The sequence below is a fragment of the Toxorhynchites rutilus genome, chromosome 3 (genome assembly GCF_029784135.1).
Source record: "Toxorhynchites rutilus septentrionalis strain SRP chromosome 3, ASM2978413v1, whole genome shotgun sequence".
In the NCBI taxonomy this organism is placed as follows: Eukaryota; Metazoa; Arthropoda; class Insecta; order Diptera; family Culicidae; genus Toxorhynchites; species Toxorhynchites rutilus.
The window spans coordinates 265,571,252-265,593,213 of record NC_073746.1 but is presented as its reverse complement, the minus strand read 5'-3'; the positions used below and the strand labels follow the sequence as shown (position 1 = coordinate 265,593,213).

Below are 21,962 nucleotides of genomic sequence, written 5' to 3'. Positions count from 1 at the left end.
CTGTTCCGGCATTTACAACATCCTCTCTCTTCTGGAGAAAGGCGTCGAACGGACACCTAGTTCCGGCCACCTGATGGTGCTCCGCGAATCCTCCCAACATCACCCAGCTGAGACCTATAATTATTTTTAGGGCGAACCTCTAACGGAAGATCTTCTCCAATAATTTCGCACCCAAGAAAAAGTTGGTCCATTGAATTACCTTTTGTAGTTTTTTTTTCATCGATATCCGAAATTAGTCCATTTTGGTCAATGCCTACGTTACACTGTTCAGCACTATAACTAAGTTACTAGTTACTAAGTTACGAGAGGCTCAACAGTTTGTTTTATAGTTTCTGCTATCTTGAAGGCCTGTAAAAATAAATGGGATCCTCAAAAACTATGTCTCAGCTGAGAGCAATAAGTCGAAAAACGCGTTTTACTGAAAGTTAACTGAAATGTACTAGCTTATTTTATTGATTTTTTCTATCTATGGAATGCGCGTTATGTATGTTCTAGTTTGGCATAAGTTCTGCATCTTTTAATATTCAATCGATAAAAATCGCACAACAAGAATGAACTCAACTTTCGACCCAAACGTTTACACGGTTTCAAAGAAAATTTTTAATCAATAGCGGAATGGCAAAAGTCAGCATAACAAAAAAATGACTGAATGAAAATGGTCGAACGTGTATGGGAAACTAACAAAACGCCAGGAGATACAATGATACAGTGGGGAATGTGTGGCGTGTGTTCTCTACATAAACAGGAATGGGATCATAAAGGTGGAGGAGATGACGATACTAAACGAGATCATAATAATTCTTGCTGTCTTTTCGTACAAGAGGACGTGACTAGCATGGAATGACGTCATATCCACACCAACATGAATCATAACTGTTGGGCAGGATAACTATTCTGTACGACGCATTGTCTGGACCAAAACGTCGGCTCGCTAGTGAAAGCTCACGCAGGTTAAATATTATTCATGTCGGTGTTCACACGCGTACACGTGCACACTTCCTTTGAACAATTAATAGATATGCACTTGAATAACCAAGAAGCATATAAGTGGTTAGCATCAACTCATCTATGGTACTGGCAGAACCATCATTTGTCTTTGTGGGTGTGAAAACGTTAACTCATTGAGCATCTTTGGATACTTTTTTCAAAATTAGTCTAGATTCTCTTCTAGAAAGGGTTACTGGTCGAGTTGGCGCGAAATCCGTCATATGTGGAATACGTTATACCGATAACAACATGTGTGCTACCGACGTGTTTCAAAATAACAATTTTCAAACCAGCAACGGAGAAATTGCTGTTCGTTTGTTCATCTTATAGATGCTTCAAACTTGCAAGTTCATTTACATCTAAACGACGATGTACGCTAAAGAAAGACAGTAAATCTGGACCACGTTGTTGTATCGCATTGCGTTAAACGTTCACCTCGCTACGAATTACTATTAAACAGCAAAATGTTATGAGCACGCTTTAAATAAACTTGAATAAACATTTCCAACTGCACAATTTAACTCTCATATTCAGAAAAAAATTGTTTCGATTCACATGGAACATTTATATACTCCGATGATTTAACCAAATTATTCAACATGTTGAGTCGTTGAGTGAACATGATTATTTCAATTCCATAAATTGCTTCTATTATTATTACTGAATACTGCATTACAGTACTCACCTGTCTCATCGCAGTGAGAAATCCTTGCGGGTTAAAGAATCCGGTCATCCAGAAAACCTGGACACAATGAAAAATGCGATTATGATGTTTTGTTCAGGTATCAAATAACTCCCTCTAACCTTCGGACGGTCGCTATTTATCCAGACACGAAACTGTTGATTTCTTTCCAACAGTTCGGTATACCAGAATCCTAAAGTTGTAGATTCCCAGGAAATCTGGGAATGAAAAAAAAGCTAAGTAAGTAATTATTCTAAATAGGTTTACTTTAATTGATTTTACTTGTTTTTGCTCGAAGCATCTCCAAGATTTACCTTTTGCCACTTTTCCGGTATGCGGGCGTCATACATCGCGTCCAGCGACTGTCGCAGATAGTGGCTCATCACAATCGTTCCGTCAATGGCCAGTTTCAGATCACACAAGTTGGTATACACAGTATTGATCACACGCTGCATTCGGTCGATCTCTTGTCTGCAATAAGAATACGAACAATATGTTCTGTCTGCGTAAAAGGATGCTGATATGTGGTTATTTCCGAAACCTCGAATCACTGCTCTTTTTATAGCAGTTCTCCTGGTAGTCGGTTCTATGATGTTTTGACTGTAGATTGTTTAACTGCATTCCTGCGTTTAAAAGTATTGAGAACAATGAGGACAGAGCTCTCGGTAGCTGATGTCTCGAAAAAAAAACAATTCTAACCATATCTCTGTCTGAAGAATCAGTCTGCGAGAAGATTATCGTTCATTTATATCGCAAAACAACCAAGATAGACGAATAAGAAAGCAGTGGCCAGAATACACGCTTAGAAGTTAAGCGAACATCGATCCATGCATTGAAAGGATAGCGATATTTTACAAACTGCGACTAACAAAAGGGCCCTTTGATACGCAAGTGCATCACGACAAAAATGACAATCCGATCCGATCATCCGATCAAAATTGACAATCCGATCACGGTTCCCACGCAAACAAGACGGGGAACGAGCGAAATAAAACGACGCGAATCAGCTTTTTTTAATTCATGGTTAGCTGCTTCGAGTGGCCGGATGTGCTCTTTACGCTTCTCTATCATCGCGATCGGTTACCGTTAGTTGGTTAGTTGGCCATTCATGTTGACACCTTGTATTGTGCACAACGAGGCTATCACAACGAAGGCTGAAAGGTTGCTGTATTTTCGCCGAATAATCACCATTAGTTGCCAATAATATCTCGCACACTCAAACAACTGTCAGTTCGAGAAACCGCTCACCGTGACTGTGTGTAGTGGAGTGAGAATTTCAATTATGCTGATCGCCCGACAAGTGATCGAACGATCGAGATGAAATCAGCAGCGGTTCCAGTTCATCTGCCCTGGTGTGCACGTTTAGGTGAATATGAATAAATAAATATAATATTCAATAGAATATAATGAATAATTAGAATATATGTGCCATTTTATAATGGCAGACAGTGAGGGGTCTCCGAATATCTAGATCTCTGACACTGAAACTCTGTTATCTCTGCTCCCACTTAGCCCTAGACCTCGCCTTCCCCCTCAATTGTATTCCCACCCCAAATTTCTAACATTATACCAAACAAACAGCTTGTTGGCGTGGCTGATCGGAAACACGTCAACGATATTGTTGTCAACCAGCAGTTTGTATGAGAATATCGTGTCTACGTTCCTTCCCAGTAGAGTAGAAATTTCGGGGGTGGTAACAGAAACGGATCTGACGTGTGAATTTATAAAAAAGGGAGATGGCACATTTAAAATGCTCCCTTAGATGAAAGTTAAAATCTTGGATTGCCGTTAACTAGAAAAAGTTTCCCATGAAGGGGAACAAACAAATTCACGCCGTACGACTCGTTTAGAGTCGCTTTTACTAGCTTCGCTCTCCCTGACTACGTTATGGTGGACAAATTGACTCTTCGTGTCAAAGCTCATGACTTTCCTAAAATTCAAATCAGTTGGTCACACAGCAGTTTACTGCGCCAACAAGGAGCGCTGTGCCACTTGTGGAGAGCAACATGTGGGTGAACCCTCCTATGCGACTGAGCATAAGTGTCCATATTGCGGGGGAAGTCCCCACGTGCTCTTGGCATGTGAAACAAAAAAAGGCAAGTGAACTTGAGGAACTCACGCGAAAAAAATATCAGGAACACAAAAATTTCATTGCTTTATTCCTGTAGATAAAAATAAAATCGCAGCTAAAAGGCTCTCAAATTCAGTAGATGATCCCAAAATCTTCAGAATGTTAGATAAAAAGAAAAAATAGGAAAGATATGGTGATTGTGTCTCTTGGAATATAAGTTAACATGTACATGGTATAAGATCAGATGAATTAATAATGAATTTAATGTAAAAATATCTCATAAGTTTTATTACATTTGATTTGGAACAAAGACCGCTAAAACACTCATTCAACATTTTTATTTTTATTATTTATTTTTTTAATTTTGGGTTGGCTTTCTGCACTGAAAAAAGAAATGAACTTAATTTCAATAAAATATTGAAAAAATTTTTGATAGAAAAACACGAGTCGACGACGAGTAATCAGTTTCCTATCACATTCAACATAGAATTAAGTGAAAATGTCAATATGTAAAAGTATCTAAAATGGAGTTAAGAATTTGGCTTCTTGATAACTATTTGATTGAGCCTGTCGGAAAAAAAAAGGATTAAAGCATAGTTCATCTTAAATCTGGACGCATTAAAACGAGTCTATCTCGGAGCTATGTGAACGAAATTAAAATGTTATGTACTCAAAATGTAGGTCTTTTATTGCACTTTAAAGGAAAAATAACCAAAAAAAATTATTCCGATGTGGTTTTGATGAAATCTCGAACTTTTCGGCGAAAACCACTCATCATAGTTTGGACACCCTGTTCGCTGACCTTAGCGGCCACTTTGTTTCACCATCTCTTCATCTCTGTTGCATCCCGAATCGTCCTACCATTCTTCTTCATCTTCTGCTTGACAATTGCTCAATATTTTTCGATAGGGCGGAATTGAGGGCAGTTGGATGGGTTGATGTCCTTTTCGACAAAATCCACCCCGTTGTCTCGATACCACTGTAGTACCTCTTTGCTGTAGTGGAAGCTTGCCAAATCTGGCCAAAACTTTACTGGTCCTTTGTGAGATCTAATGTACGGAAGAATACGTTTTCTCAGGCACTCCTCCTTGTACATTTTGGAGTCCATGGTCTTGTTTGTCACAAAAACCGGGGTTTTTCATCCGCAGCTGCAAATACCTTGCCAGATCAAACACTTTCTTGCTAACTTATCGGCATTTGAACTTGCCGGGTACATCACCCCGACCAGTGGCTTTATAAAATTTTTGGCCAGGAAGCTGCCCAAAATCCATCTTCACGTACGTTTTGTCATCCATGAGGATGCATCCGTCGTACTGTACTTGTTGTATAACTTCCGGGCACGTCCTTTGGCTACTACATTCTGCTTCAATGTCCGGTTTGGTTGCTTACTGGCCCGATAAGATCTTATTCCTTCGCGCAGACGAATCCTTCTGACGGTGCACCGGTCGGCATTGAATTTCTTGGCGATGTCATAGTCCGACTGCCCTGGGTTTGCCTTGATCGTTCTCAACACCTTCAAATGCAGTTTCCGATCCTTAGTTCCACTATGACGCTTGGTATGAACCTGCCGATCGATAGTATGCATCTCACGGAAACGTTTGAGAACGCTGCACACGGTCGATTTGGCCATTTTCAACGATTTCGCGATTTTTGAACCTGACCACGTCGGGTTTCTAACGTGGGTGTCCAAAATTAATTTTCGTTTCGCGGCTTCCATCACGTGTAACTTTTTTGAAACAAAACGAATCGTAATGAAATTTTCAGCACTGATAGAGAAAACATACCAAAACAAAGTGCTGTCAAAACATTCCAGATCCGACCACTAGGAGCGCTGTGGTATAATATACAGTGCGTCCAGATTTAAGATGAACTAGGCTTTATATAAAAAAGAACAAAAAAACATTATACAATATCAGAAGAACAAATAAACACCCGTGAGTGTAACAGCTGATAATAATTTCTAGATTCTGTATTGCTATCGATTGAAATATAAATCAACTTACCTCAAAAATATATTCATCGGCAACAGTGCACCCATCCGAGTCAGTGATTCCTTCACCTCAAAGGCAACATACTGCGGGGGCAACTTCCTTAACATATCCTTAGCTAGCTGCCAGACAATGGACTCTCTCGTTTCTCCTCCACCGCCACCACCTTCCTTCGGTTGCACACTGAGGATAGTATCCAGTATCCCTTTGGCGGTGTTAATCTGATACGTGATATCCGCATTGGGATGTAAACCAAACACCTCCGGTGTGTCCGTCGGTGGCAACTGGTTGATGTAATCAACGTAAGTTTGGATGTTCCGTGAGTTTGGAACACGGTAGCCTTTATAAAACTCAAAACTCGGCGTCAACAGATGCTCCGAGAACCACACTTGAGTAAAGGTGGTCAGCAACCGTTTGTCGAAGTCATCTGTTACCCTCCCTCCGTACATAACCTCACCCAGCATATAACAAAGCGTCTGCCATGACACTCCTTTCTTCGGATCCATTTCGTCCAGATGGTTTTGGATAAACTGTACACTTGCGGAGAAGTCCGCCGCATTAAACTCATACGGTATATTCCATCCCAGGGGACCAAACTTGCGACGCTCCTGAACAACGCAATGCAAAAATGCTACCGTGTACAACAACGGTGGCCACTGGGATGCAGATGTATAATCTAGATAATCTTGGGTGAAAGTGAGATAGCTACGCTTCAAGCTAGCTCGAATTCCCTGCGGTGGCTCATTCGTAAATTTTATTGCCATTTGTAACAAACCGATAGGGAAGAGAGGGTGCGTTTCGGTTGTCACCCAAAGTCGAAATGATTCCGCAACGTGTTCGGTTTCAATTAGAATGTCAATTATCTCATTACAAAAGGACAACGATAGATGTACATTCTGCAGTAGCAGCCAGCCTCCGGCGGCCATACATTCTGTCATTAATTTTCGCGCGTGATACTCCTGGCCCTGACCCATGGAAACAGTTTTCAAAAGGATACCTTTTGTTTTAGCGAGAGCTGCGATTTGAACGGTTGGGTCAGAGCCAATGGAGAGAATACACACCAACGGCGTTCGTGGCTCTGATTCCGCCCATGTTAATTCCAAGTCCAGGATGTGCATTTCTCCGTATTCCTTTCCAAGCGACTGTTCAATATACCTCCTTGCTTGCGATATAGTGCGATCTGGGCTCCATGATCTGATAAGAAGAAGCTTCCTAAAGACATCCAATTCGTGTTCATAATCACAAGGTATTACTTCCATTTCAGGCCTCTCAGTCTCATACCAGTTTTTCCACTCGCGTTCGTTATACTCAATTTTTTTCAAAATCCCTTGGAATGTTTTCAACTTGCTAATCTCCACCAAGTTCAGCCAGGTTATGTCCAAAATCCAACGGAAAGGCTTTGGTGTTACCGCGTTTAAATCCAATGACGCACCTCCCTTCACGAATGTCATGAATTCGTCGTGCCCTATGTTTCCCTTTTGATAATCAATTTTAATGGCCAACATCAACGTGAACAATTGCTTATGCCTTTCGTATAAACTACGGCTGGTGAAAGCCCACACTTCGTATGTAAGATATTTCAATATTATTTGAATGCGCTCCTCTGTGATGTTGCTCTTGGTGGATTTCGTAATTGAGTTATCGAAAATAATCAAGAACTGTTTGAGGGAGTTCTGGTACATAACATTCACATTGGACATTTCAACAATCAGAAAATACAAAATCGATCCACGAGCTGCCACCGCTCGGAACTCTTCCCTAGCAATCATAATCTTCTTCTCTGTAACCTCGGCGATCTTCAACTTCTGGTTGACATCTTCCGCGGTTGTTTTCGTTTCTTGTAATACCTCAATCAAAGCTTCATCATCTACCAGCGATCCCTCCGTTGAGGTTAAACGAAGCAACAGATTAGCTTCCAACTCCTTCATGCTTCGTTGATTTCTCATCACACTCTCGAACAACTGTACTCTCTCCGATTCTAGATCAGCTTTCTCCATAAGTATCACTCGACCCAGCAATTGATCTTCGAGGCCTCTCATCGTAACGGTGAAATCGATAATCGCCGTTTTCGAACTGATCTCGGGACTAAACGGTGGATTAGGTAGTTTCGTTGTGATGTACAACATAAAACCTGGCATGACATCACATTCTTTATCACCAACTAATACTTTCTCCATGGAACCAGATTTGATGAAGTTTTTCTCCAAGACGTTGTCTATAACCGGATCCAGTTCAACACCAACATCTTCAATCAGTAACGGACGCCCCAGAGATAAACTATCCTCCAGATGAGTTCTGAAGTATTTGTGATTCAAAGAAGTAATCTGCAGCTCATTTTGGTCCTCCTTGCACTTGATCCAAATCTTACCCTGACTTTGGGGATCGATTAACAGTGGATAACTGCTAGATTTTGTAACGATCAATGCATTTTGAATAGACAATTCGTCGTTCGGAAGTCCCTGAAGATTCCACTCTGAAATGGTTGCTGAATCTGTCAACATTCCAATTATACTTAGCCCTGTCGTATACGGTATGGTTCGAGTTCTTAAGATTTCCATCCATGTCTTGAAAAGTGTTCCTCTAAACTCCTGGTTGTATGGACCACAATAGGACAGAAATCCGGTTGCTAGTAGCACATCGCCGACAAGTTTTCCCAGCTGAATTTTAAATTCTTTACTCTGTTGAGTCCATCGCGCTTTTTCACCTCCAAGTCCGTTGATGAGCGCTGTTGCTGCAGTCATTTTCCGCAAACAACTGTTGGCCGCATCAGTTAACCGTTGCTTCTCCGAAACAGCTGCATCGTATTGATCTTTCACCTTCTGCAGTGCAGCTTCTCTTTCAGCCAATTGATCTTCAGCTGCGGTAAGATCATCCATGGCAATTTTGAGACGAGCTTCTTGCAGCATCAAATTTGCCTTCAAAGGCAACACTTCCTTGTTCACCCCATGGAAGAATGCCATAGCTTTAGTCCAGGATAACAATCCCGCGACGTCGCCACACACCCTTCTTGCTGTGTCCATGTTATAATCCTCCATACGGAAGTACGGCTGCAAGTGCTCAATCATTTCGTCGTTAATCGTATCTTTCGGATAGTTCTGCAGCTGCAACAGGAAGGTTGTACTGGCCATCATTTTCAGCGACTCTTGCCACGAGGGTTTCGGAGAAGGTGCACTCGTGTCAGCGATAACGGGATGCAACTTCCGTTGGAACATAATCAATACACAGTCCATAATGCGCATAATTAGATGCGGTGGCCTTCCCAGCTTACGTACTGTAGCGATGTGAGCCGGTTTGATAGTGTTTAGAGCAGATTCGGCTTCCTCTAGAGCCGGTTTTGCCGCTTCTAACTTCTCTTCCGCTAAGCCCTTTTCTGCCGCGATATTTTGTACAAGGGCTTCAGCTTTTTCCTTCACAATCTGAACCTGGTTTTTAAATACTTCGGCTTGCATTGCCCGCTCCGTTACTTCTACCAATACTCGTTCTGCTTTGGCGGAGGCTTCGACGAGATCTTTCTCCATATCCGCAAGATCTATCTTGAGAGTTTCTACCGATTCCGAAGCTTCAGCCAGTTTTTCCAGACCAGTGTCCATCTTCTCCGCTCCGTCGCACAACTCCCTGTGTTTTTGAGTGTATATGTTCTTGTACCCGGCAATGAAATTCAAATACGATTTAGGAGTTACATGAGTAGCACGGCGAAACCGCTGATAGTACTCAGTGGAAGTCGTCGAAACTACATCCTGTATTGTCCCAAGAGCGTTCACTAGCTCATCCTTTACCTCGGGTGTACACTCTATTGTGAAATCGACTAGAAAGTGGTGAGCGACGGCAATCAGCGCATCTTTCGGCCACGGTTGGAACCAGTCCACGGTGCAACCGGATACCAATGCCGGAAACCGCATAATTCTGCGCCGAAAAGTCTCGCCTACGGGAGAAAAGCAAAAGACCACATGAAGATGGTGACAAACACGTTGCAGAAAATATTCCATCACTGTTTCTTGTGTCACATTCTTCTTTTGGTTCTCCCGCTTCATAGTCGGGGTTAATTCTGAAACGATTTCCGTTTGTTCATCTCGGTTGAACAGGTTTGATATTACTCCTGATGAGAGGATATTGTTGAGGTACTCGAGGAAGCTCTCTTCCTTCACATCCATATCGGTGAACAAAAATGTGGTTCCTTTACCCTGCACGCCACAGGATCTGTACAGAAGCTTCAAGTCTTCAAGGAAGTTTGCTACGTTATAAGAGCGTGTTAAACTGATCTGGAAAGTTTTGTACCCAGCGATGAACGATGCGAGTTTGGTAAGCGATTGTTTACCAGACCCACCGACTCCCACTAGCATTACATTTCCCCTTGGGTGCCGGATGATTCTAGATATTTTGACCAAGTGCAACATGGCATCTGGGAAGAACACCAGGTCCATTCCTGTCCCACGGATCATTTCATTGAATTGCAGTAAGAACATCTTCAATCGTTCTCGTAGGATACTAAAATCTGACACTGGTTCATAAACCTTCGGTAGTTCCATGTCTGTTTCCTCGCCTTCCTCGCCAGTTGGCTCCGGAGCGTCTCTCATAAAATCTACAAATACCGGACTGGGTCCTGCCATCTCTCTGTATTCCGGTCCAAGGTCTTGCTCCAATACCAGCAACATTTCATTCAAGAACCATTCCGTGTCCGACAGCGATACAAAACGGTCCGCGAACACTCGACTACATTCATTTTTCCACAGTAGTATTAGCACAGCCTCCGATGTGATCACCGTCGATAAAGTTCCAATCATCCCTTGCCAAATTCTGGAAAGGTCTCTCAAACTAAAAACATAATGAAATTTGGCCGGTGTTGGTAATAGCTGTTCCCTGGTACGCTGCCAAAGCGATCTGGTTAAAGGTACAAGCCGCTTCACAAGTTTGCGTACCTCAAGAGAGAATCCTCGCTTCACATTGTAGTGGCCTTCGCCAAGTGTTCTGAAGATCGTATCTATCGATGTATTATCTGGAATGTTGCAATTGAATACGCTAAACTGTCGCTTCAAGCGAGCGGGTATGTCACTCCGACCGCCTCCAGGCAAACCCATTGCTCCAGCAAACTGCACGTCAACTATGTTTGTGAACTCGCCTGGTTTCTCCAAACTGTAGAACCCTCGCATATCCATGGTTTGTCTGACGATTTCGTTTGTTATCTGATCACCCCACTCATTAATCTGAGGCATGTTGATATCGTCGATAAACACCAGAAGTTTTCGACCTCCTCCTGGACCAAACATGTTTCCCATTCGTTTCTCAACGTAGCTTTCAATTGTTTTCTGAAAATGGTATGGGCTCGTGGCGGATGAAAAATTGAAGGACCGCCCCATGTGTGTTTCCGTGTTCAATTTCTTCATGAAACTCTTCATCATAACCGTTTTCGCTGTCCCTTGCTCACCAATCAGCAGAACGGCTTTCTCCTGTTTAACTATCACGTTGATCAAATAGTCGATTCGCACGTTGTCCACAATTGGAATCAAGATGCTCAAGTAGTCCGGCGTTGAGAATTCGGGATAGACGTAAGGCATAACTAGAGTTTTCCACAACTGCCAACTGCCCGTCTGCGACACGAAATAATCGAATATCGTCGAATCTGGTTTCTCATCGGTCGTTGGGAAGTCCAGATTGCGATACCTTTCCTTGATATGTGCGTCAAACTTGAGGCGGTCCGCCGAGTTGAGGTACGCTCCTATGCCCCACGCCAATGCGAAAACGTACAGACGATGCAAATGTTCTGGTGTACAGGCTTCATCCTTAACCTTGGGTACCTCGTCGTCGTTGATATCGTCTGGAATTCGGAAAATAATATAGTTTATCAGCCATTCCATGCCAAACCGATATAAAGGTTCTCAAAAATTTTGTGGTGTTGTTCCTTATCACAAAATATAAGACGGTCTGTATTTTTTTTTTGTTTTTCATTAGGGCCCATTTCCATTTTACGGTGGTCCGAAAAATCAGATGTTATTTATAATTTTTGAGCTATAGGACCGATTCAGATGATCAACATATCAAATTAAAACCAATTAGCTGGACCTCCTTGAAAAAATAATAATGTGCAAAAAGTATCGTTTTCTTTTCGTTCTCGTTATGATTTTTTTAACATGTTTTTAGTCTTCGTTCAATATTCCTATGCGGCTACATTGATTTATAGCAACTGCAACACGATTCCAATTCTTATCCTGGTTACGACTCTAATCCTCGACTATCATGTTGTATGTAGATTCTGTTTCCGTAATTATTGATTGTATTTGTTTTCTATAGTTTACTTAGTTTAGAGATAGAGAGCGAGAGCGAGAGATTTCGAGAGGGCCCTCATTGACCATCTTTGTGTTGTTACAGAATAACTACGTCCACGCAACAATCATCAGCGATGGAGATCGATCCACGGTCGAAATAAGATCGATTCATCCTGCTTTGCAAGACGCATCAGGCTGCTGTTCTATTAATAGCTCAATAATGATCATATCAACTGTCTCCGCTGTCCGGTGGTTTAGCTGGATAATGAAAGAACAGAAATAATACTCTTACGCCTTAAATGGCTACTGTGTAAATGTACTATATGCAATGGTATAGAAGGAAACTCTTACGCCGAAAAATGGTAACTGTGTAATGTGCTAATTATAGATGAGGGGCTTAGAATGCAAGGGGTGTAAGTGACTTCTCTTCATCAACTTTTTATTCAGTCAATAACTCAACTGCAAAAACGTTCCAATTTAAGTTTGCTATATAATCCGATAGATGAGGTTCTGACCTATCGTCCACATTGTCAAATACAGCTAGGAATGTATTTGCAGCTAAGTTATGACCAAAAGAGAGAGTCGATGTAGAGAAATCGATCAAATCGCTTACACCCCTTTCATTCTAAGCCCCTCAGATATGATAACCATGTGACATGTACATGATTTAAATTCGGCTCTGTTACAGCTAAAATGCTAATGAGCCTGAAATAAACAAATGGGATAAAAAAATAGATAACGATATGGTGTTCCTTATAGTCCAGGAAAAATGTATTACCTAAATTCAATCTAATCAATGAGATACAAAAGCAATAATAAAAACTGATTCATGTCTCAGTGTATAAAATGATAGTCGAGGATTAAAAATTATAATGAGTATTGACAATGTATCCATGTATCCAATCGCTATAAATCAATGTAGGCGCATGATAATCTACTCCAACTGGCCCGACGGGCTCTTCTGGTTGGCTCATCTGGTATTACTTTATTTTTAACAAATTTGTATGTGTAACAAGAACGAAAGCCATATAATTCTTACCCTTTTTCTTGACGAAAGACTACGTCTTTCAGTAATGGCTCCAAATCAGAAAACAGCACGTTTTTTCAAAATAGAAATAACAAATCTAGCGTTCGTTCTACGAACAATGTGAATAGACAAAATTTTGCAATTTAGGCTCCACCGTTTTCAATGTATCGAGTACACTCTGTCCATCTTCTATAAGACCAGGTGATGATCTTGCTGCTTTGTGCCATTGTAAACAAAAAATGTTTCAACTTATATTCTAGTGTATTGGTGTTGGTGACTACCATACACTGCATGATTTCCATATGTGTATGTGCCAGCGCATAGCGTAAACCAAAGGTTTTGTATTTTTCAAGTGTCAAGTTTCTATAAAACAAGTTACATTTTTCCATTGTTTTAGTAGTTTTGGTCAATAAATCTGGAGAATGCCGAGAGAAAAGTGCGCACGGAGAAAAAAGAAAGACAAATCGATGCATTTCACCAAGAAAATGTTGGTATCATAGAAAATTCTCGTCGGATTGGATGATCCCATCAAGCAGTTATTATTTGATTATTTGAATTATTTGACGAATCCTCAAGGATACGGTAAGAAGGAAAGAGCTCCACGTAAATCGAAGCTCTCTGACCGGGATAAGCGGGAAATAGCTAGAACAGCTACAAATACCTCAAAATCACTTATGCAAATGAAGCAATATTTCAATTTAAATGTTACTCGGGTGACAATCCTCACATAAAGAGGGTTTAAAAGGTTAACGCTCCTCATCTTACACCATCTCACATCGGAAGACGTCTGAGTTTTACCAAAGCTCACATGAACCGACAGTGGGACATGGTATGTTGTGACAAAGAATGTTTCCAAAAGAATACATTTTGCTATATACCATAATGAATAGTTCTTCAATGTAAAGGTTATCTTCACTGACGAAGAAAAGTTCAATTTGGACCATCTGATGGTTTCAGCGGGTACTGGCGTGATTTACGGAAGAAGGAACAATATTCTTCAACCTGGAATTATGGTGGAGGCTCGTGCATGGTTTGGGCGGGATTCTATGCAACCGGAAAGCTCAAGATAGCTTTCACATCATTCAAGTATTACTTACATGTTCTGGAATCCTCTCTCCTACCGTTTTTGCTTGAATATCGTCACAAAAAATTCACATATCATATCATATTCATATTAGCAATGATTAGGGACGAAAAGCTTAATTTTTTAGACTGGTCGTCTCGCTCTCCAGATTTGAATCATGTTGAAAACCTTAGGGGGATCCTTCTACGCAGAATCTACACTAAGGGAAAACGGTACACCACGATTGAAGAGCTCAAGGTCGCAATTTCGGAAACATGGAAAAAATATTAAGAAAATCGTTCAGCAGCATTTGGTAAATAGTATTTTAACACGAATTTTCCAGGTTATTAGCTGAAATGACAAGGTTGCCAGTTATTGACATGTAAATCAGCCGATCATTTTGAATTTTTCATTGATAATACTTATGAATTTTGAAATGGTCTTAGAGAAACTGGAAAGCTGAAATTATCATATTTAAGCACAATAAATAAACAGCTCTTTTGAACGAAATTGACGTTAAATATATTTTATTCAAAGTATTCTACAATGTAAGGTACTGTACAATAATGTAATGTACAATGTAAGGTAATGTACAATAGAAATTCTAACTGGTTGTGTTACAACGAAATAGAACCAGGGTGGTCTTATAGAATTTGGACAGAGTGTATAAACAAACTATGCTTGAGTTCACAGGAGTCACGACTCATCAGTCATCCAGCTAATGACCAGACGGCAGCGAGGTTTTACAAGTAGCTGAGAGTTTAGCTTAGTTTTCCAAATTGTCCGGGTTCGATTCCCGCTCTGGTCGAGGGACTTTTCGTCAAAGAAAATGCGTTAGCGCCATCCAAGAAGATAATTAAAACCATGATCATTATTATTCAAGTCACAGCCTCGCTCCTGCTAGCAGACAGCTATTTTTCTCTCTGCTGATATCAGACACAGCTGCTCGATACAAAGGAAGTATGGAAAATAGATATTTCACGAGTAGTGCAATTTTGTTTGGTGAATGCACCGCGTCGATTTAATAGACAACGGTGGTGGGGGAACAAATATGTTATCGCCTCGGGTAGCACTGTGTCTAGCACGAGAAGAAAATTCGCGATGCTTACTGAGTGCGCTACGTACATTTTCAATAAAGACACGAATCTCATGTATTGTTCTCGCGAGAACAAGAACAATTCCTTGATCACTAATCTTCAACTGCTTCTACAAAACCACGCAAACCCATCGGTATTTCAGGGCTGCAAAATTTCAGACTGAACAGTTGATTCGAAAATTTCGAAAACATTTTTCGTAGTGTTACCCCCTATATAAAAATCATATAAGATCCAATTTTTTAAGTTTAACGTTCGCTTATTGGCTTTAATTTGATATGTCCATCATCTGAATCGGTCCAGTAGTTCAAAAGTTATATTCAATTTTCAAGTTCAATTTTTAAAACAAAAACCTTTTTTGGAAAAAAGAGGGAAATAAATTCTGACCATTTTTCGCACCTCTAAAAAGGAAATGGGCACTATAATGAAAATACAAAAAACGGATCGAATATTTTGCGATAAGGAACAAAAGTACCAATTCTCACGAAAATCTGATAATCATTATATCGGTTTGACATGGAATGACAGTTATGCTAAATAAACAAGCATATATAAATTTTAAAGCTTGTGCATAGTATCACATTATTTGCGATGCATAGCACCGAAAGGTTTGACCTCTCAACAAAACCGACCATCAAGACTTCCGGTAGTAGAGACAGCAGCCTCCTGTTCGTTTTCCCCTAGAACTGGAACTAAACCATCCAGAATGTAGATCATCTGCTGAATAATGTTGCACTGTAGAACCTCCATCGTTAATTGCAAATTTTGGGTCGTCCAGACGTAGATCTTCAGGAAAGATCCCTCGAACAATTCATTCAAAATCTTCTTTTCCTGTGGACTACGAGTTCTTAGCCAAGCTTGCAAAACTTAAGAAAATGTACAGAATATAATATTATGTTTATCACAAATACGCCACATGTCCACTTACTTGGCTTCCAGTCTAAACCCGATGAACTCATGTATACCATTCCGTTGCGAGATACCGTAGCCGGTGAGGCGTTGTCAATGTTGTGGGGTTCAAATATAATCTTACAGGTAGGTGCCATTGAGAGTCTATCTCCGTTGGCGAGCGTCAAAGTTTTATTATCATCCAGCACCGAGTTTAAGTTCTCAATCCATATGCTGTCAACTGGCCCATCAAGGACCAGCCAGGTGTGCTCTCCCTTCTTTGCCTTCAAAGTTTTTCGCCAGAGGGCGGAGAAGATACCGTCGGTCCAGTCGTTTGTAGCTACGTCTAATCTGCCAAACATTTGGGCAGCCGTAATGGCTTTCGGGTTCATACGCATCTCCTTATGTGTAAGGCCAATATCTGTGAGGGCTTTCATTAAAATCCTAATGCAACAGGTTTTGCCAGCTCCCGGTGGACCGAGTGTCATTATTCCATGCCGAACTTGTTGGGTTTCATACAGTTGGATAAGTTTTAGTATCCACGGCGGATGGTACACCAATCCTGCTTGCTCTACCTGACTCATAATGGCTGCTTCCAGCTCCCCATAGCTCGTTTTTTCAAGATTTTGATTCGGAAACAAGTCTGAAACCAGTGACATAAACAAAGGTTCATCTTCATCAATCAGCTTGGATAGATTCATATCTCGAAGTACTCGCATGACGATAGTGCTCTCACTGTCTTTGTGGTTGACTCTTTTAGCAGCACCCAACGTTCTCAGAACTGAAAGAATATTACGGAGACCAAAATCGTAATGAACTTGTTTAGTCAGCTGTTCTTCACATAGTTTATATAGAGTATAAAATTTGCGGGCAAGAGTGATGTTCTCAAGAAATCCACACGATGCGAGTTTCACTCGGATAATAATCTGCCGATCAGGTACCATCATAGCAACGGTTCGAAATTGGATTTTCAAATTCTCCGGCAGCTCCTTGCGGCCTGCATAGCCAGGATTCATAGTAATAAACACGCCAAATTCCATGTTCATCTCGATATCGTCCCCGTCGGTGAACACGAAGCGTTTCTTTTTCTCTTTCCTCGCAGTCAAAATGACGGCCACCTGCTGCGCTGCGACAGATAATACGGGCAGTTCAATTCTGTTGAACTCGTCAAAGCATCCCCACGTTCCGGATTGTGAAAGCCCTTTATAGATTCTTCCTAAGCCACGATAGTCCATTTGATCGGAGCAATTGAATACTACCACATATTTGGCTAAAGTCTTGCCCATATCTTTGACTGTTTCAGTCTTACCGGTTCCCGCAGGTCCACAGGGACTTCCACCCATACTGAGGGCAAGCGCTTGAGCTAACGTTATATAGCATCTGTCAGTTAACGGTGTGATCACAAGTCGATCGGTACATCCCAAATACTCATTCTGATAAATGAAAGTAACATCGGTGATGTTGATCCAGGTCTTGTCGACATCCTCTTTGAAATAGAATCGACATTGCTTCAGCCACTCGAAATCGTTAGCCGACCGAATATTCATTCTGCACATCATATCGAAAATATCGCGCTGGTGAACATGAATTGTAATAAGTGTCTCAAACTTCGTTCGCTCGATTTTGGTCAGATCCCTCGTTGTTTGATCAATCAGTGTGTTCAAAAGTTCCAGAAATTTGTTGTTTGTTTCAGACATAACCTTTTTCTCATGACGAGCTTGCATCAAAGCAATTTCCGCGTCTCTGGTCCAAATCATTTGGATCCCCAGCAGACCAACTTGCGCCGGAAGTTTCTCCAGGAACGACAGCAGGGTGAAATTAGGATCGTTCATTAGAACGTACGCCTGTCGGATGATGGAATGGAGTGACTGTTGCATCGCCTGCAGCAACGACGTAAGCCATGTTTCGACTGAACCTTCTGCTCGAATAGCTCGATCCAGTGGAATCTGCTCGCCTTCTGAGGAAATAATCGCCATCATTTTGTTGTACTCGATGTCGTGGAACTTCACGAATCGCGTGTTGTCGAATATCGATAGAAGATGATTTTGGATAGTGTGTGAATCGGACGCTTGGCCAAGGATCTCCAGTAATGCGGGATCCGATACGAAGAAAAATCTCGGGAACATCATACGCTTCTTCTCCAGGTATCCACTGAGTGATTTCTGACATAATTCCAGCTGTTCCTGAAGATGTGGAAGAAGTTGTTTCAATAGGTCATCACCAACACAACAGGCAACAACGCCCGGGGTCTCATGGGCGCGTTGCATAATTTTCTGCCAAGATTTGTCAATCTTTGAAAAGCGTTTAGCTTCTTTCGGAAGCTGCTTTGCAATATCACCGCCGACGAATACAGCTTCCAGATAAACCCACATGTTCTGCACCAGCAGCCAACGTTCGAGGATATCATTTGAATTTGATAGATCGTAAACCCATTGCTGAATCTGCTTACGGAATGGAGCGTTATATCGATTGGAAAGTAAGGAGCTAAGCACCATAAGGCTATCTTCCAGTTGTCCGATGGTTTCGGCGGTCGTATCGCCACGCAATAACAACTCGCCCCGGTTGTTGAACGTCATGAAACTAAGTTCATGTGCGGACCATTCGTTCGTAACTTGCTTCAATTTAGCCTCGATATCCTTCTCTTTCATTGCTGAAATACAAATGTCCTCTATGTCTTCTTTGTGTTTCAGCAGAGGCGCTTCCAGAATGTGCTTCAGCGTGAAACCTTCGCTGTCAAACTCGAAAGTGTACTTTGTCACCTCCATGATTCTCTGCCAATGACGTGGTTTCATCGCTCGATTTGCCATTAGCTCAAGCAATGGACACATGTCATTGAAGTCATCAATTGTTCGTTTGAGCGCGTAAAAGGCGGGCCACTCCTTGAGACCCTTTGGTAGCTTCCGGCAACGATTCTGGAATTCCATCAATTCGTTGTTGATCTCTTCGATGTCGACATCACTCCAAGGAATATCATAGTAGCTGCTGACCCGATCAATGACATCGTTGTAAAGCTTGTACAACTTCTGTAGCAAGTTCAGCTCCTTCTTGATCTGGCCAAGTTCAGGATAGTCTGATTGAGGCAAACCAAACAATTCCTCGCCACTCTGATAAGTCTGGAGCTTTCTCCACATTCCGTCGAATCGATTCTGGAATGGAACTATATTGAAATCTACATAACATAAAACAGAATTATGAAACTTACTTGGAAGAGCAACAACTTGTCGGATGCTTCGCGTGGTGTTAGCCCCGGTTGCATTGGTCCAGACGCCCGATATTCCGTAACATATTCGATCTTGTCCTGCTTGAATTTCTCCAAGTTGGCTCGCAAGTCGCCCTGAAAATCTGGTTGCATCTCGAGCAGTTTGCAGTGCACATCTTTAGCACGAGACTGCAGACGAACCCAAGTGTAGCGCAGATTGTCGACCTGATCCATTTGCTCTCGATCTACTTGGATATCATACTTGTGCATCATGTTGAAGGCATCCTCAATGGGTTCAATTTTTAGCTCCATATCCACTTCCTGCTCCCGGATCTTACTCAGTGTATCCATAACCGTGCGAACGTCGTCCAAATCTCGAATCTGACGATCAAGCTTACGATCCATCTCGTTGATAACTGCATACACGTAATCCATCTCTCGTTTGTATTTTTTTTTCATTGCTTGTCCTAGCTTGTGGGTACATGCTAGAAATACATCAAACCATTTAATATTCTCTGCATTATTGAACTAAACTTACATTTTATTTCGATTGCCAAACCAAACTTCAATTTCTCCGTAGAGAGGGCAATACTTTGCCCGAAATATTGCATATCCGGTTCTACCAATAAATTAGCATCCAAATCAACCAGTCGTCGGAGAGTCCCCTCAAAGTCGAGCAGCGAATATTCCAACAGCTGACGAATGGTTTTATCGTTTTTCCAGAGAAAATGATATGGTTTCCACTTGTCCACAAATTGATGCAGCTCTGGTTTCACGTTACGAATACAGCTCGATAGGAGGGAAAGTGTTTTAACAACTTCCTTGTTGTCCATAACGTAGCTGTAGAAGCTTTTGGTCATGTGTAATATTCGGGGTTTCTCCTCTGATTGCAGTCGATACATTTTGCGTCGACGAGATTTGTCATCTAAAGCAGCGGCATTTGCTTTAGCTAGCTTCGCAGCAGTTGCTGCCGAAGCAAGTGCTGCAGCCGAAGGCCTCGGCTTTTCCTCGATATCCTTCCCAGTGTTCCATTGGGCGACACCTTTAGAAACACCTGTAATTTGCTTACCGGCTATAGTCAGCGCCTCCTGCAGCTCTTCTAAATTTGGTCTGATGGTTATATTTGGGATCATAAGCAGCGATTGCAGAATAAAAATCGGTTTTCTTGGACAATCTTCACCTTCTACCTCGATGAAACGTCGTCGCAGACAATCCAGTGAAGTTCGCGTGACGCGTATAAGAACATCAATAACTTTACGACTGTAGTATCGCCGCATCTCTGAAACGGCATTGAATACCATGTCCTGCATTCCCTTCGGTAAACCACCCCCATGATGCGACAGCAACTGTAGAGGATTTTCAAAACAGGACCAAAGAATACTCCAATCCTGCTGTTGACCCGTTCCATCGTCGTTATCTGCCTCTGGAGTCGGAGAAGACTTCTCCGACGGCTTCTTATCCTCGTCGACGAAAAAATCGTTCTCTGCCCCCACCATACGTTTGAATATCTGGGACGCTCGATGAACTAAATCCAACACCTCTTCGACCGCTTCCTCAACCATTTGACTCTTCCGGTTCAGTTCAGTAGCCGCCTGGCGACAGGTTTCCTCTGTATACTCTAGGAATTCATCCACGGACCACATGTCGTCGTCTTGCGGCAACGATTGGAGCTGGACATCCTGCATGGACGTGAGAACGTGCAGAATGCGATTCGAGTAAATATCATGAACGCGGGCAACCAAAACGTCGAATGTTTCAATAGCTTCCTTGCAATTATCGTAAAATTCCATCCACCTAGGGCTAGTCCACTGAAGCATGAAAAATCAGATGAGAAATATAGAATACTTTTGGGGCCTCTTGAGGGTTACAAAGAAAAACAGCGCTGTTATTTGGCCTCGAAAAAATTATGCTCGGTGTAGACTTCTAATGATTTAAAAAGGACTGTCATATTAGTCTTAGGCCGATTAACTCACATTTCAAAAACTAATAGGAGCCACCGAATGTGACCAAGTTCGTCGTAAAATCATTATTCAAAACAAACTGGATCAGTAACGGAAACGATGCTGAATGCGGCTTAATCTTACGTCGTTTTTGTCTCGTTACAGAGTAAACAATAATGAGAATCAATAATACGGAAGAGAAATAAACCGTCTGTACAGTACATTACCTTTTATGATAGCATTTATGATAATTTTGAGCGTGACAAACTTACATTGATGGATTTGAGTCCAGGTTTCATCATAGCCGTTAACCGCACCAACTGAGGAAGCAACAACGGTCTTACTTCCAATTTAACTTTCTTAATTGTGTTCAAAAACATTTTTATAAGACTCTGCAAAATAAGACCTCAGATAGTGTTCTGTTCGAACGGCAAACGCTTATAACGTATGTGTTAAAAAATGGACTAATGGGAAAAAAAGGAATGGACTTTGGAGAATCCACCTCCTATGCACCGCCAATCGTAGCAACCCTGGTTTATGCAGAATAAATTTGACAGTGTTATAAGATGATTTGAAGCAACCATGGCGAAAACAAGTAACTACGACCGATGCTTCGTTCGCACTGTAGCTCCAGCCCAGAGCGAAGAAGTTGGACATCGTAGGGCATTCCGTGTCCGCCGAATATAGCCGATCCGTCATTTAAAATATCCTCTGCCTTCTGGAGAAAGGCGAAAGCGTCGAACCGAAGCCTGGTTCGGCCCGC

At 41.7% G+C, this 21,962-nt stretch overlaps 1 protein-coding gene across 3 annotated transcripts in view; it reads right to left on the bottom strand.

Annotated features, from left to right (window-relative positions):
• LOC129780395 (dynein axonemal heavy chain 5) overlaps positions 1 to 21,962 on the bottom strand; it is a 49,682-nt gene that overhangs the window by 12,197 nt on the left and 15,523 nt on the right. For 2 of the 3 annotated variants that reach the window (XM_055788614.1, XM_055788613.1), the window contains exons 5-13: positions 21,472 to 21,591; positions 19,798 to 21,067; positions 19,263 to 19,744; positions 16,101 to 19,206; positions 15,805 to 16,038; positions 5,744 to 11,540; positions 1,984 to 2,140; positions 1,792 to 1,887; positions 1,673 to 1,729 (exon numbers count right to left, since the gene is read on the bottom strand). In XM_055788614.1, the coding sequence (XP_055644589.1) occupies positions 1,673 to 1,729; positions 1,792 to 1,887; positions 1,984 to 2,140; positions 5,744 to 11,540; positions 15,805 to 16,038; positions 16,101 to 19,206; positions 19,263 to 19,744; positions 19,798 to 21,067; positions 21,472 to 21,591 (11,319 nt within the window). Of the gene's footprint in view, positions 1 to 1,672; positions 1,730 to 1,791; positions 1,888 to 1,951; positions 2,141 to 5,743; positions 11,541 to 15,804; positions 16,039 to 16,100; positions 19,207 to 19,262; positions 19,745 to 19,797; positions 21,068 to 21,471; positions 21,592 to 21,962 lie in introns of all 3 variants that reach the window. The other variant, XR_008743908.1, reaches the window with a different exon arrangement.